At 36.9% G+C, this 16054-nt stretch overlaps 1 protein-coding gene across 1 annotated transcript in view; it reads left to right on the forward strand.

Annotated features, from left to right (window-relative positions):
- Nucleotides 1-16054, forward strand: part of CSMD1 (CUB and Sushi multiple domains 1) — a 1279784-nt gene that overhangs the window by 582115 nt on the left and 681615 nt on the right. Inside the window, exon 5 of the mRNA XM_067294827.1 lies at nucleotides 13131-13338. Coding sequence (XP_067150928.1) covers nucleotides 13131-13338 — 208 coding nt within the window. The remainder of the gene's footprint in view (nucleotides 1-13130; nucleotides 13339-16054) is intronic.

Below are 16054 nucleotides of genomic sequence, written 5' to 3' on the forward strand. Positions count from 1 at the left end.
CTTCCAGCTTGTCAAACTCTGTCTGAATGGCAGTCCTGCCCTTCAGGATGCCATATGCAAACCTTTTAAAGATGTGTTCAGTCCTATATTCCAGATTCCTGATAAACATGATACACAGTTTCCACCCCAGTTTGGATCACTGGGGAACGCAATGAGTAACTGACCACTAGTTTGACTTTGAATCTTTGGTCCCAGCCCTTTGAACCTGATGATCCAGGCAGTTTTTCACTCGCATTTTGGTCAGTCCATCCAGTACATATCCCCTCAATTTGCCTAGAAGGATACAATGACAAACTGCATAGAAAATGTCTTTAAAGTCAAGCTAAATCCAAACAGTCAGTCCTTTCATCAAAGATGACAATCAGGTTGGCCAAAAAATGAAATGTCCTTGACAAATGCATGCTGGCTGTTCCCAGTAATCTTCTTGTCCTTCATATGCTTGGAAATGGCTTTCATAAAGACTTTCTCCATAATTTTCTGCAGGTCTGAGGTGAGCCTGATAGATCTACTGTTGTCAGAATCCTCCTTCTTGCCTTTTTTGAAAATGAGAAATGAAATTTTATCTATTTTCCAGTGACTGGGAATCACCCTTGATTGTCACAATCTTTCAAAGATGATAAAGAGCAGCCTCACACTGAGGCACACCAACAGCCTTTAGATGCATGCCACTGTGTGCCATGAGCTTGTACATGTCCAGTTTATATGTGAGGTGTCTAAATTGATCCTCTCCTGCTGTGAGTACTACATTTCTACATGAAACTTTACCACAATACAATAAGAACTGGAAAGCCTGATGACAGCCTTTGCTAATGAAGACAGAACCAAAGAGGACATTGAGTCCCTCAGCCTTTTTCATGACCTTTGTCACAAGGTCACCTACCACACTGAGCAGAAGGCCACCATTTCCTTCATTTTCTTTTTGTTGTTGTTGTACCTATAGAAACCATTCTTGTTGCTCTTCACATTCCTCACCAGTGTTATTTCATCTGCACTTTGACCTTCCTAGTTCTATCCCTGCATTCCTGGGCAATATTTCTATATTTTCTTTTTGAGTAGGTTGTTCTTGCTTCCACCTCTTGTATACTGCTTTTTTGCATTTGGGTAAAAATATCTCAGTCAGGAATTCCCTGTTCAGCCACAGCAGCCTCCTGCTATGTCAAATCATTTATTTACATACATAAAGGATGGAAAGGAAGTTGCCCTTGAAGACAAACAAGCTCTTCTGGGCCCCTTGCCCTTCAAGGGCCTTCTCATCCCGTGAGAACTTGTCTAACACTTATGAAACAAATTGAAATCTCCTCTCCTGAAATCAAGGGAGTTTATTCAATTAATTGCCTTCATCATGTCCCTCAGGGTAATTAACTCTTGGCTACTTCAGCCCAGGCTGCCATTTACTATCACTTCTTTGAATGGTTCCTTGCTTCCAGGCCTAGTTTGCCTGTCACATCTAAAATAGCTGAGACCTCTGGAGATCATGTGTCCAACCCCCTTGCTCAAGCAGGTTCAGCCAGACCTAAAGCAGGTTGCCCAGAACCGTGTCCCGTTGAGTTTTGAATATCTCCAAGAATGGAGACTCAACACCCTCCCTGGGCAAGCTGTTCCAGTGTTCAACCACCCTCACTCTGAAGACATGTTTTCTTGTGTTCAAGTGGAATTTGCTGTGTTTCAGTTTGTGCCCATTACCTCTCGTCCTGTCACTGGGCACCACTGAGGAGAGTCTGGCTCCATCTTCTTTGCACCCTCCCTTCAGATACTTATTCACATTGGTCAGATCCCCCCTGAGCCTTCTCCTCTCCAGGCTGAACAGTCCCAGCTCCCTCAGCCTCTCCTCGTATGACAGATGCTCCAGTTCCTTCATCATCCCCACCTCTGTGGCCCTTTGCTGCGCTTCCTCTAAGAGGTCCATGTCTCTCTTGTGCTGGGGAGCCCAGAACTGGGCTCAGTGCTCCAGATGTGGCCTCACCAGTGTGGAGTAGAGGTGAAGGATCACCTTCCTCGACCTGTTGGCAATGCTCTGCCTAATGCTGTTTGGGATGCTGTTAGCTCTCTTTGCCATGGGGATGCATTGCTGGTCCATGATCAACTTGTTGTCCAGTAAGACCCCCAGGTCCTTCTCTGCAAAGCTGCTTTCCAGCTGGTCGCCTCCCTTCCGCCCCCCTCCACCAGTGTGTACTGGTGCCTGGGCTTATTCTTCCCCCTGGGCACAGGACTTGGTGTTTCCCTTTGTTGCACTTCACAAGATCCCTGGCTGACAATCTCTCCAGCCTGTGGAGGTCCCTCTGAAAGGTAGCAGAGCCATCTGGTCTATCAACCACTCTTTCTAGTTTTGTATCATCTGCCAACTTGCTGAGGGTGCATTTGGTCCCATCGTCCAGGTCATTAATGAAGATGTTCAATGGTATTGACCCCAGTATTGACCCCACCACTAGTGACTGGCCTCCAATTGGACTTGGTATCACTGATCACAACTCTCTGAGCTCAGCACTTGAGTCAATTTTCAGTCCACCTCACTGCCCACTTATCTAACCTGTATTTGCACCTTGTCTATAAGGGATGTGAGAAAGTGTGAAAAGCCTTCCCAAACTTGTGATAAACAATATCTACTGCTCCTCCCTCATCCAGCACAGCAGTCATCTCATCATAGAAGGCTATCAGGTTGGTTAAGCATGATTTCCTTTTCATAAATCCATGCTGACTACCCGATCATCTGTCCAGCATCTGCAGCAAAAAATTGTTCCCCATACACTCCAGAAATCCAGTGAATTGCTTGTCCCCTGCTGTGTTGTCTTCCAAGCAGATGTTGGTATGGTTAAATTCTCCCATGAGAACAAGAGCCTGTGATTGGGAAACGTCTAGTTGTATAAAGGCTTTGTCACTTCTCCTTCTTGATCTATAGCAGACACCCTCCAAAATGCCCTCCCTGTAGGCTTCCCCCTCTGATTCTGATCTATAAGATCTCAGTGAGCTTGTTGCCTGTTCCACAGCAGAGCTCCATGCATTCAAGATGCATGTGTGCAGTTCAGCCTCCCCTTTTCTTCCAAACCTACTTTTTCTAAGAGCTTTTGCCCATCCATTGCAGCACTCCAGTCAGGTGAACAATCCTACTAAATCTCTATAATCCCAATGACACCACAGCTCTGTGACTTTAGGTGCAGTTCCAGTTCCTCCAGTTGGCTTCCAAAGCTGCACATCTTTGTATACAGGCACTTGAGCTGGACTCCCAGTTGTGGTGCTTTCTCAGGGAGAGTGAGAGAAACAATTCCATTACCCTATCCCACTTGTGCTTCCCCTGTGCCTGTTCCCCAGTTTACCTGTAGGCTTCGTCTTCCATCCCTGACAAATTTAGTTTAGAGCTCTCCTTGCTAGGTTAGTTAATCGGTTGGCAGAAATATTCTTGCCCTGTTTAGGCAGATTCCCTGCTTTCCCTGCAGCCCTCATTCTTTAAAGAGGGTCCTGTGACCAAGGAGGCAAAGACCTGCTGCTCAATACCAGCTGCTTCATCAGGTGTTTGTCTCCAGGATCCTGCCACTGCTGCCTGAGCTGTTCCCCTTGCATTAAGGAGAATCCCTCCAGGGCTCCTATGCCCTTCGCCCCTACCCGAGAGCCTGGCAGTCACCCTTAACTGCTCAGATTCTCCCTTGTTGGTATTATTGGTGCCCATGTGGATGAGCAAGAAAGGGTAGTAATCATGTTCCGTAATAATTCATTAAGTTTTCTTGTGACTGAAAGGTCTTATCATGTAATTCCTCGGAGTAAAGAAATATTTGATTAATTTTTGTACTCCGGAAAACATACAACAGTCAATAACAACAAAACCAATGAAGATTTGGGTCATGTCTGTTGCTTGTACTTGATTTCAAGCAGTATGCATTAAAGATTTCTTTAATCAGTGCTTTGAGAAGAGGAAGAAAACACACCATTTTTTCTAACCTTTCTGTTGTGTGATCTTAGATTTTTTTGTCCTTCTAATAAGAGTTAGTAAACAGGTTTCAGAAAAACGTACATGTTTTAACTTCATGGTTCCTTTGTCAATGAGCTTCAGTTTGAAAACACAGTCTTTTTAATTTTTTTTTTAATAGTCTTCAGTGTCTACTAAATATTTATTCTGTTTGCACAGATACTACTCATTCTGGCAGTGTTCACTGCTATAAGTGCAGGAAATGTGATGGCACTTCTGCGTTCAAATATCTCTAGCAGGACTGAAATTTTGTTCCTCATTTGTAAATCTATGTAGTTAACTTGTTGATAAAAACTCAAGTTGTGTCCCAAACCCCTGTGGAACTTGCATGAAATCCAAAGACTTCTGTGTACCTTCTGTGAAGAAATGCAATGATAACACAAAGTTATTTAAAAGTTAGATTTATGTGAGGTGAGACATTGCATTAGTGGATTTTTACAGTTCATGCTGGATGTTAATGTGATTATGGATTTTAAGCATTCCTTATTTTGTTTCATTTTATCACTCTGGAATGTATGCCATGGGGTAGCCCTTTTTATTTACTATTTCTTCAAACCAGGAATGTTACCCCCATTGTTTCTTCAACAACCTTGGTATTTTCCTTGAAAGCACCTTTTGTTACTGTTTTGTTTCCAGATGGCATTCTTCTTTCTAGTCAGCATTAGCTAAATTAGTGACATCCATGCAAGATAATATAGTCAACAAAGCTACATGTGATTTATATATTAAAAATTCATAATATCCTTATTCTCCACAGTAAGTTTCACTAGTTTTCCTGATGCTTGAAAATGACTATTATTTTCTACATTTTTTTTGCTTAACATTTTCAGACACATTAGAAAGCTGGTGTCAAGTAATTTTTACATTGTCTAACTATATAAATGCAGCTTCTAGGAGAGAAATTCCTAGTGAGTTATTAAGCCTAGAGGAAGATGTAGGCCCCATTGGGTCTTGTATCAGTAAAATTTTCTCTGGATGCTGCTCAGTTTCAGATGTCCTCTCTTTAAAGTATAGTCCGATGAAGGGTAAAGGAACAGAAATATGCTTCAGATTCTTTTATGACTTATGATGAATTCTAATGGCAAAGCAAAGGTGTAGCCAATGCCATTTTAAAAAAGTTTAGAGAATTTGAGTGTTAAGAAGACATTTGTTTTATGTTGTTTTCTATTTTCTTTCAATAAACCGTGATTTTGGGGCTGACTTTTTTTGAAAATATGGCAATGAAAAAGAATTGTAGACAACTCTTTTAATGGCAACTTTGAGATCAAAAAGATAGAAAATGGCCAAAAAATGAAAGGTCAAAGGCAAATTCTGAAAAGGTGAAGTAATTATTAAAAAATTACTCCTGTTTTTCTGTAGAGTAAAATTAGCTGTGGACATTTCTCCTTCTATTACAAGTTAACCAAGAAGGTTACAATGGGTTCCTGAAAAAAAAAGGAAGGTATAGTTGGTATACAAAAGTTGACAGGGTGAATCATTCTGTGTCCCACCTAAATTCTATTCCTCTTCTGATTTTTGTCTTGTGAAGAAAAAAGGTCTTTGCCTCCATCTTGCTGCAGTAATAATGTCACCTAGAACATTAGCCTTCTTTCATCTTCAGTATGAGTCTGAAACATTTTGAATAGTAATTTCATTCTCTGCAGTAACTCTACTAATAGCTGATTTATGATATGTGACTACTTCTAAAAAGAACCTTGTATAATTAGGTTCTCAATTCTCAGTAATTTTGAGAATCCCTAGTTGATTATAGTTGCATGAGTCTAGATTTTTATGAAGCTAGCATTAGGAATACAAATTGGCTTAGTGATGTTACATTTGTAAGCTTTTTCTCACACTGAAAATAGCTGTGAGGAGAAGAACATGTAATATGTTATCACTAAAAAGACAGGCAATTATTGGAGGGAAAATAAAAAATAAATAAATAAGAGATAAACCAGTAGAGGAGATTGCATGTCAGAAAGGCCCAAAAGGATCAAATAATAATTAATCAGGTTCCCGGGTTAAAAAAGGTTATTGGAGAAATACTGTTGGGAAGAACATATAATCAAAAAGGTGTTCTTAGAATAGATGAAGGGAGAAAGGAAGAAAAGTTCAAAGATCAAAATGACTCATTATAGAGTTAGATAAACTGAATACAGAGATTCAGAGCTAATGTTTTTAAATGTCTAGAAAAGAGAAATGGAAATTTTTGGTGCTATCCATACTTTTTAAGGTAACAAGTAATTCTCTGATGTCACTGTATTTTTTACTCTCAGGTTGAGACAAATACGATTTTACAAGTTTACAGGGAGGAGAAAAAAGGTATTCTGATCCCATCATTCATCCATATTTATAAACATTTATAAAACACATTGATGCTATGGTTATGACTCTAAGGATGGCTGTGTAGGTCAGGTTGTACAGTCTCTTGCTTCTGGTTTTAGCATTCTACCTTTTCAAAAATTTTTTTTCCACTTTCTGCATTAGATAAAATCTTAGTCTATTTAAAAGCTCGCTTAAAAATAAAAAAAAAAAAATAGAAAAAGGTTATCCTTACTTTTCTAGCTAATAGCCTGATAGTCAGTGGACTACTCTTAGAACAGAATAAAGGTAGGAATGTTTATTCCAGGTCTGATCTGAGCTGCAGGTCTGCTGGTCTGAACCTGCATCCCCAGATCAGAAATCCACAACCATGTCCAGTAAGGCTGTCTGATAGTTTTCCTTCCTTTTTTGACCATAAATTTTATCACTGAATCAAGAAGAAGTGTCCGGTGACAAGCTCAACAAAAGTTAGCACCTTTCCACAAAGCTTTTATTCCCCCTTCCCCAAACTGTTTTCTGACAAAAGAAGGAAAGGTAAAGAAAATTCTCAATCATCTCTAATTATAGGTGTTGCATTTCATGATAAAGTGAAATCTTTTCCAAGATCTAATTTTTAGAGTAAAATTCCAAATTCTTATTTAGTAATATTGTTCGTTTTCAGAATAATCTATACTGATGAAATGCTTAAGCTAAGATCAAAATTGTTGGAATACAAACAGTTATGACTGGTCAAATCAGAAGTCAGAGAAGTGTTTCAGTGAAACCAAATCAGATAGACTGGATAATTTCTTATAGAGTAGTGTGGGACTTGTAGAGTAGTGTAGATGACACCAAAGGGAGAGAAGGTCACAGCTACCAGTGTTCTTTCACATGTATGTGCAGATATGTGTATATGTTTACATACGAATATGTGTGGGTGTGTTTGTGTGCATGTGTATTCTTTTGTGCTAGCACGTATCAATGGTTACGAAGGAACCAGAAAAAAACTTGAAAGGGGCCAGGTCAAAAGTGCTAGCTGAAACTGCAGTGAGGTGCCTGGAAAACAGGAATAACCAGTGAAAAATGAATTGAACAGTATAATGAAGACATAATGAAGGCACTCAGAATAATATAGTGAAGTCAAAGCACAGGAAAGAGGACTTCAGTGTGACCATTATGAACAGGAGCAAAGTTAACATCAAAGAAAGATAAAATGATCTGACAAAAACTAAAAAAAAAAATCTCAAATAGGCATTCAAAAAATGTAAAGGTATGACCGCATGCATACTTTTTGGAATAACTGCATTAACTTTCCTAATTATTAAAGAAATACATGTGAAACCTGGAAAACTAATTCATTTGCCCTTAAAGAATTTATCATTTTCCCTTTTTGCTTACAAATTAGGGCTTTACTATTAATTTGTCATAGGCTGTTATTTTAAGGGATCAGTATCATCATTAAAATAAAACCATATTCTCAAGTGAATGATTATCAAATCATTGGAAAACAGCTAAGGATACTTAATTGGAAAAGAAGAAAAACTCTTTGCAAGATATCTAGAAGATTAATCTTTTATTTCTGTGGGAGACAGAGTATGAAATTACAGATTGTTGATTAATTTTCAGAATTCTTGTTCTAGCTGGCCTCTCTTAAATCTAAGTTTTTGCAAAGAAAGGGTGGCAGAATTGAGGTTTTGAGTCTATGTTTGTTCAAGCACATACTATCAATTAATAACTTAAATTTTCTGTCAAGTTAGCAAAAAGCTTGTCCAAGACTAAAATAAACCTGGAATAAACTTGTAACTTTGGTTATTGGATCAGATTTCTTTTCCAGAGTGGATGGAGGAGGGAGAGAGATTCCTTTTGTGCAGCAGACTGATGTAAGGAGGCATTCTAAAAGTCTGCTAAATTAAGCACCACGTTTGCAAAGAAAAAGTGAACATTTTCCCAGCAAGCACAGCTACTACACTGAATCCACTATAGTCAGAGCCAATAATTACAGCAGACCCCACTAGAAACTGAGCTCTGCTTACGTAGAGGTCAGTGAAGTGTCAAAGTTAGAATGTTCAAAACAGTGACACAGATGCATTTATGCCCACCAGCGACTAAATGGATCACAACTATACCTGTATTTCTATCAACTTGCAGTAAGAAATCTGACTTCTTAATTTATCTGGGAAGGACCTTATTTTCCTACCACAGTAATTTCTGGAATTTTAACAAAATAAATCCCATTCTACGTAGAGATCAATCCAAATTATTTTGAAGTGTCATTTGAAAACCCTGAAAAGAGCAAGAACATTCATCTTAGATGTATGGTCTAATGAATATTTAATTTATGTGAAGTTGATCAACAGCAACAGGAGCAATTGAGAAAGGGAGACAAACTGATTAGACCACTCGTCTATAGTACATCTGTATTGAAGTGATCTTGACAAGTTTCTATTTATTTAAACACGGCAAAGAAGCATAGGTTTTGGCTTGTGCCTATTCAAAATAAAAGCTATGCAATTCCAAAAAATAATGAAAGATTAGCAAGCAGAGCTGAATATTTTGATGGTTAAAGAGCTAACTGCCATTTGGAACTAGATTAGATGAATGAGTTGTCTGATGACTGTATAATGCTACATCATTGTAACACTTAGCGATGTCTTTGCTCTTTATGAATCTGGCAGCTTAGCAGCTTGACAGTTGGCACTGACATCCTAAGACTTATTTTTAAACTTGGCAGTGCTATGTTAAGGCTTGTTTTTAGATTTGTATCAGTAAGACATTTTAAAATGGTAATTTTAAAATCTCATTTCAAAAAATCATTTAACTTATTCCCATATTAATCATTTCTAAAATATTCAAAGCAAATATCTGTGGAAGTAATCATTTATGATTATTTTATAGATGTGTTTTATGTGTTGAAATATTTCATTAAATGAGGTACAATTATGTACTTTTTCACAAATGAATTACTGAAAAATGCCATTTAATAAAGAATTGAATAAAGAACTGTTTCAGTGATATTTTTAATAAGGCATGCTAAATAATGTATGCCTGTGGTTCATTTAGAACTGTCTAAAACTGCAATTTTCTTTAATTGATAAGCCTTACAAAATGTGACTTGAAATGACAATATGTCATTTGATGATGCTTTATAAAATGTCACTCAAGTTTTTAATTGCATCTGTTCTGTTGCTAGTGATAAAGGGGTAAGGAAAAGACTAGAAGTGACATAGCAAGGAAAACCTTTTTTTGGTAACTGACTATGAATTCTGTTTTTTAAGTCACTGCTATGTTTTGTACCAGTTATGTTACAACAGTAATGTAGTAAAATGAATCATAAATGATCTTTCCAATCAGGACTCTGTCATATAAACTGGGGTTAAATAGGCAGTCCTGATCATTTGAATTCAGATTGTAAATTAATTTTAAAAGGTTAAGCTGATTGGCTTAACTGTTATTTTTTGCTTATTTTGCAGTAAGCAACTTTTACTTGAATAAGTGTTTTATTAGCTTTTATTTAAAAAGGAGATATAGAATACAGGACATTGCACTCTAGAATGCATTTGTGTGGGAAGGAGAGGAAGATCTGGTAGAAATGACTGCATATTCAATAGATACCTAAACCAATCCAAATATGAATGTTTTCTAAGATGCTGTTTTTGTCCTTACCCTGCCCTTGGATGTCTGCTTATCAGGGTTTGCATCTTACTTGTAGGAAGAGCTCATTATTGAAATACCATTCTTTGTCCATACCCTAAAACTGAGCTAAAATTTGTACTTATTGTTGAGGTTTAATCCCTTCCTTATGCAAGCAAAAGTACAGCTTGCCAACAATACCAGATTAATATTTTTGGTGAGATGATTGTTTCTAGTTTGAAGAAAAATGGAAGATTTTTCATTATCTGCAATGATTCTTTAGTGATTCTTTTGAATTTTACATATGTAACATATCCACAGACTTCAGGTATTTTATCTAAGCTACACATTTGCAGTATATACGTCTTTTTATCAAGGTCTAAGTGGTGAAAGGCATATGTGTTTGCATGTATACTCTATATAAGACATATTTTCTAAATTTAGAGCACTTAATTCCTGACTACTGAGAGATCCAAATATTTGTAGCTTTATACTTCAAGTAGTCAATTATGCTGATATGAGCAGCACTTTGTGCAGTTACTTACAACTTCACAATAACCATGAGTGTTTAGAATTAATTACTTGCATATTTTAAAATGCAATTTGCTAATCACTGTGAGTTAGAATTTTTGAAGCTTGAGGCGCTATCCGCTATAAAATTACTCCAAGTGCAGTGATGCATTAACATTCGCATGCAATGTTCTGGCTAGGTTGAAAGCACAAAATAGAGAAGGCCACGGACAAGAGTGAGGATCAGTCCAAGGAGGGCAACCAGCTCTGAGACCAGCTGGTGAAACACAGCTTATCTCCACACAGCCAAACTCTCTTACCCTCTAAACAGTGTGGCCACATCCTGCCTGCCTGCACTAATTCTTAGGCAATTTATTACCTGTTTTAATATTCAACAGTCTGGTTGCCATAGTCTGGGTGCTATCTCTGTCTGAGGAAGTCCCCAACCCCAGGCTGCTGGAAGAGGGAAAATGTGTCAGAGGAAGGATCATTTGGTACAGGCTCTGTTTTCCCTGAGCATCCACATCTGTCAGAGAGAAAATACTGGCTCTCTGTCTCACTGAGTTGCATGGTTTCCATGCTCTTACCTGACTAATGTTGCCTTTCCATTGCTGAGCTAACTTGGTCTCTTGCAATTGCTGTTATGAATAGATTAAATAGCTCTGCCTCCCTCTGGGTGGATATCTCTAGCAGCCTGGGTTCCACAGGCTTTCACTGGTAATGCACAGGGTATAAATCTAGCCTTTTATAGGGGATTGCCAAAAATAATCAACTGTATAAGCCTTCCTTGTCAGCTGTAAAAGTCAGCACTTTAGAGCTCAAACCTTATTCCAGGGCTCTGCAACATAAACAGTGAGTGGCATCTTAATCACCACTAGCATGTTACTTGATGTCAATGTAAACACAGTGGGAGATGGTGTCATTGCAAATGTTGTCATAACAGAATTTAACAACAAGCAGCTGGTGCCAAAGAATTATGGCTGACTTAGTTATTCTCTGCGTTTTGCTGGCTGCCTGGGATGGGAAAAGCCTGCTTGCTCTCTTCCGAGAACACAGGTAGAACCTGTATAACTTAAACTCGTGCTCATGTGTTTTGTTTCTTAAAAAAGCAAACAAACAAGCAAACAACCCCGCCCCCCCAAAAAACCAAAATAAATAAAATATGATAAAATAGGAACAAGCAGAAAGCCTGGAAAAAAAAGGTAGGAATGATCAGTTTTTGGTTTTTAATGGTTCACTCTAACTCTGATACTGATGATGACCGCAGTGGAAATCAATATCTCACTATTAGTTTCTGTACTGAAGTATTGGCACAGGATGTATCAAGTTAATTTGTTTTTCTTTGTCTTTCTTAGGTGATGATCTGATGTGAATGCTTGAAACCTGTACAGTTAAAAAAAAAAAAAGGAAAAAAAATCATTTTAGATACTATCAGAAAACAAACCTTGACTCTCCTTTCTCATTTATTATGGGTTTACAGCAATTTTAGAATCATTGTAAAGTTTGCATGTCAGCTTCAATCCTCAGTTTTAGCTATGAGTTCTTTAAATTGCACTTCTTTTCCCCTTTCGTCCCTCATAGGCACAACGGCCCTTTCAATATGCACTGTATCAAAAGCCAAGAATTGAGGGAGGAATCACACAAATGGCCTGATTGAACAACAAAAAGAACTCTTTTAGGAGTACAGATCCATTTCCAAAAAAAAATTGTCTTTCATTTAAAAAAGAAGATATCAGTATCAGGGCCCAGAGAGTAAGATATGAAATTTAATGAAAAGGACTGCCCTCCCCTGAGAAACTCCTGTGCCAGCAAATCATGAAACTCTAGATATCCTTGGCTGCCACAGACTTTATACATTTCTTCATGCCAAAAGGTTACTTTGTATATAAAAAAGTGGTTGTAAAGATTACTACCTGTTGGATTGTCTTCAACAGCTTTCTCTCCTTTTCAATACTTAAATCTTAAAGAAATCATTCTGTTTCTGCCTCTTTCCAATCCTCCCTTTTATTTTAGTCTCTTATTAGCTATTTATCCTCTTTCAATAGTTTCCTTTTTTAATGTCTAACCACAGTATTCCTCTCCTTTTGATTCAAATAAATCCTTTCTCCTTCAGATCTTTCTTTAAAACTCACTTTCACTGACAGCTTTGATTTTCTGCTCCTACCTTATCTGTTGTCTTAATTAGTTATTCAGTTAATATCCTAATTAGACTGTAAGTTCCTTGTGTCAGGCACCTTGTCAAGCTATTTGTTTTTAAATATCCACATGCCTCTATAGTATGTAAATAATACCTAATGATAATAGCAGTGATTAAAGGTAATAAAATGGGCAAAAATTGAAATGCTTCTCTTCTGACCTTTCACTTATGCAGAAATATTTTTAATTACTATTGATGTGGCTTTCATAGCCGCATCACAACTAACTGAAAGCAACTTGATGAGTTTTTAATTTTTCATGCCAATGAGTTACATAGATGACTTTTTTTTTCTAATTAAATCTGTTTTAATACCCAATGTTAATATTAGTCAAAATATCTTAAAGCTTTCAGTGAAATCTTAGGGGGTAAGGAAGAGTACAAAAAGGTCTGCTAAACCCTTTGGTCACAGATTAAACAACATTCCAGGCTTAACAGTAAATTCACGCATATTGTATGCATGTAAGAGAAGAGTTTGGTTCACTGTGCCAGGAACAAGGATGATGATTTGCTTGTTTAAAATGGAACTCCACTAGTAACTGATACTCTCTTCATCAGCTGAAGGAGCTTGTGGAGGGACACTACGTGGGACAAGTGGAACTATTTCAAGCCCTCATTTCCCTTCAGAGTATGAAAATAATGCTGATTGCACCTGGACCATATTGGCTGAACCAGGAGATACCATTGCTTTGGTCTTTACTGACTTCCAGTTAGAAGAAGGATATGACTTCTTAGAGATCAGTGGAACAGAAGCACCATCAATATGGTAAGTCAGAGGTCTTGCAAATATCTCAGTTTCTGTTTTTCTTGTTTGCTGGTGAGTCTTTTTACAAAGTATTTAATGACAGCTATTTTTTCTATATGTTAGTAATGACTGTTTTATTATGCATTTTGCTTTGGTCCCTTTCACCCTCCAGAACTGAAAGCAATGTAGTAGTCTGCTTCCTTCCCACTCTTCATCCTTCCTCTTCTTTTTCTCCATCTGCAAGTGTTATATGGGTAGAGTATCTTAGCAGCGAGCATTTACTGATGTTATATGCAGAACTGTTTGAACTTCATATGAGAATGTTTCCAGATGTTGTATGTTGAACAACTTGCCTATCATACTCAAATAATGAATGTAGTGAGCAAAATTCAGCCCCACAGAAAATCGGGAATAGAGAGAGAGCAAATACATGCCATTTTATGCAAAACAAGCTGTAATTCAATCCTATTTCATGTACTGATGTATGTATGTATTACTATCTTATGTTGGCTGATGTTAATGCTGTATGCCAGATAATATTAGGACTTATTAATTATAAATTTAAATCTACATTCTCTGCACTGAGTAAAAGAAGATAGTTTTGTTTATGGGAATGAATTTATTTGCAGAATAGTTTGTATTAGGATTTCTCTGCAATCTATATATTCTTTTTTTTTTTAATGTCCGAGAAGACTGTCTTGTGCTGAATGTGTGTGCCTTTACATAAAAAATGTAGCCTAGAAAAAAAATACAGATCTGCTGCTCACAGATGTTTGGTGGGTATTATCTTCAGAATGTCCTTTTTGAATTTCTGATCCAATCTCATTAATATGTTAATGTCATGATTGGCTAGGCAATGCATTATATTAGTGATTGTGAAGTTCTAGGTAGCATCTGATCTGTTTAAACTATATAAAATAAAAATGTGCAGAAACCATGCTTGGTAAAAAAAGTAAAAACTTTGTTTTGAAGGGACTCCTGGATCTACTTCACAAGATTGCTCTTCCATATTTCCAAATTACCAGAAGTTCTTTAACAACAGCTATTGAAGCAGCTCAGTATCAAATTAAGTGTTCGTGTCTGTTTGTCTGTCTGTCTGTCTGTCTGAAGTGCCCTCTCCCTCTCATGCACAACAATCATGAATTCCAATTTTTTGTTATTTTGGTTTCCAAGGACCAAAATTTAGAATCTTGAAGATGAAGAACTAATGGAATCTTGCTGCAGAATGCAAAAATCTGTCCATTAAGTTTTGAGTGCAAGTGTCCAATGGATATCTAACAACATATGTGCAACTTTATTGTTAGAAATTCAGCTGTTACTGAACTTGAGCATGCCAATACAGGAATAATTTTACATTTACAGACAATCATATATATATATCCATTCTCTAGAGGGTTTATCATAGTAGATGATGTAGAAAATATGAGCAGATAGTAATAGAAATGTGCCCTGCATTAATCCCATGTGGTATTGGCCAGCGTTACTGTAGGAAATCTGAGATATGACAAGAATCTTCTTTCTCCTAGAATTCAGTCTGAACATTTTTCTCTTTTCCCCTGATATTTTTTGTTTGGATTGGAGGTTCTTACTTATAATGTACTTAGATGAACGCATTTTTATTCCTATTTTGAAACAATATGACTGTCAACAGGCTTAAAAAGATGAACATCAGTGTTTGCAGAATGAAAGCAAAGCAGGTAGAACAGATTTTTTTTATCCTATGGAGAAAGTAAAAGTATTAGTTACCATGTAGATAAAATGACCCTTTTTTTTTTATTATTTATTTGAATCACTTAATTTGCTATTACATAAAGGTGTCTGTGATTTAAAACATCTTTATCCCGAGAGTAGGTGAGCTTTGGCAATGCCAAGAACAGTACTTTGGGGAGCATATCAGAAAGAGTGCCTCTTTGCTATGCCTTGAGCCCATCTAAAAGTCCACCAAATGGCTGAATTTTTAAAGAATCTGAATGATTCCTCTGTTGTTAATTATTAGAATTGAAATAAAATACTTATTTGTATAATTCCAAACACATCTCTTTCGATTTCAGCTAAAGTTATATGATACTTACAATTACATAAAGGTTGGATCTAGAGAGAACATTAAGAAGTATTGAATAGCACATGCTGAATAAACACGTTTTTGAATAAAAATCAGGACTATATCACTTGGGGAAAGCATTCCACTGGAAATCATCTCTTTGGTCTTAATGAGTCTTCCCAAAGACAACATTGTTCTCTGTCACAACATGAGACAGAGTTTTGTTTTTTTTATTTTTTTAATTTGGATGGAGTAATCTATTTCATTATTTTCAAGTGAGGTGAAGCTGGGCAGTTCACAAGGCTATAGTTAGGTCAGACATGTGCTCGCTCATGCAAACATTTGGATTTGACCTAATTTTTGCAAGATTAAAATATATTTGACAGAAAAATCTCCAAGAGTCTTAAAGTATTCATGGAAGGTGATTATTATTAGTTTTGAACTTGAGATCTTAAAACAGAGCATACTTTGTTCTAAAATTTAATCTGTTTTTTTATCTTACTTTATCTTACAATACTAATGTTATCTGATTATGCTTCCATTTGGACTTAAATTATTATCCTTCAAATTTTTGTCATGCAAATACAAGAAAACAAACTGCATTTTGGACTTCAGTTTAGTCCAAATTTATTTCCTGATACCATTTAAAAATACCTTTAGGATTACTTTGACTTCCTTTATAAATCATCTCAATAT

This window comes from Apteryx mantelli, chromosome 3 (genome assembly GCF_036417845.1).
Source record: "Apteryx mantelli isolate bAptMan1 chromosome 3, bAptMan1.hap1, whole genome shotgun sequence".
Taxonomy (NCBI): Eukaryota; Metazoa; Chordata; class Aves; order Apterygiformes; family Apterygidae; genus Apteryx; species Apteryx mantelli.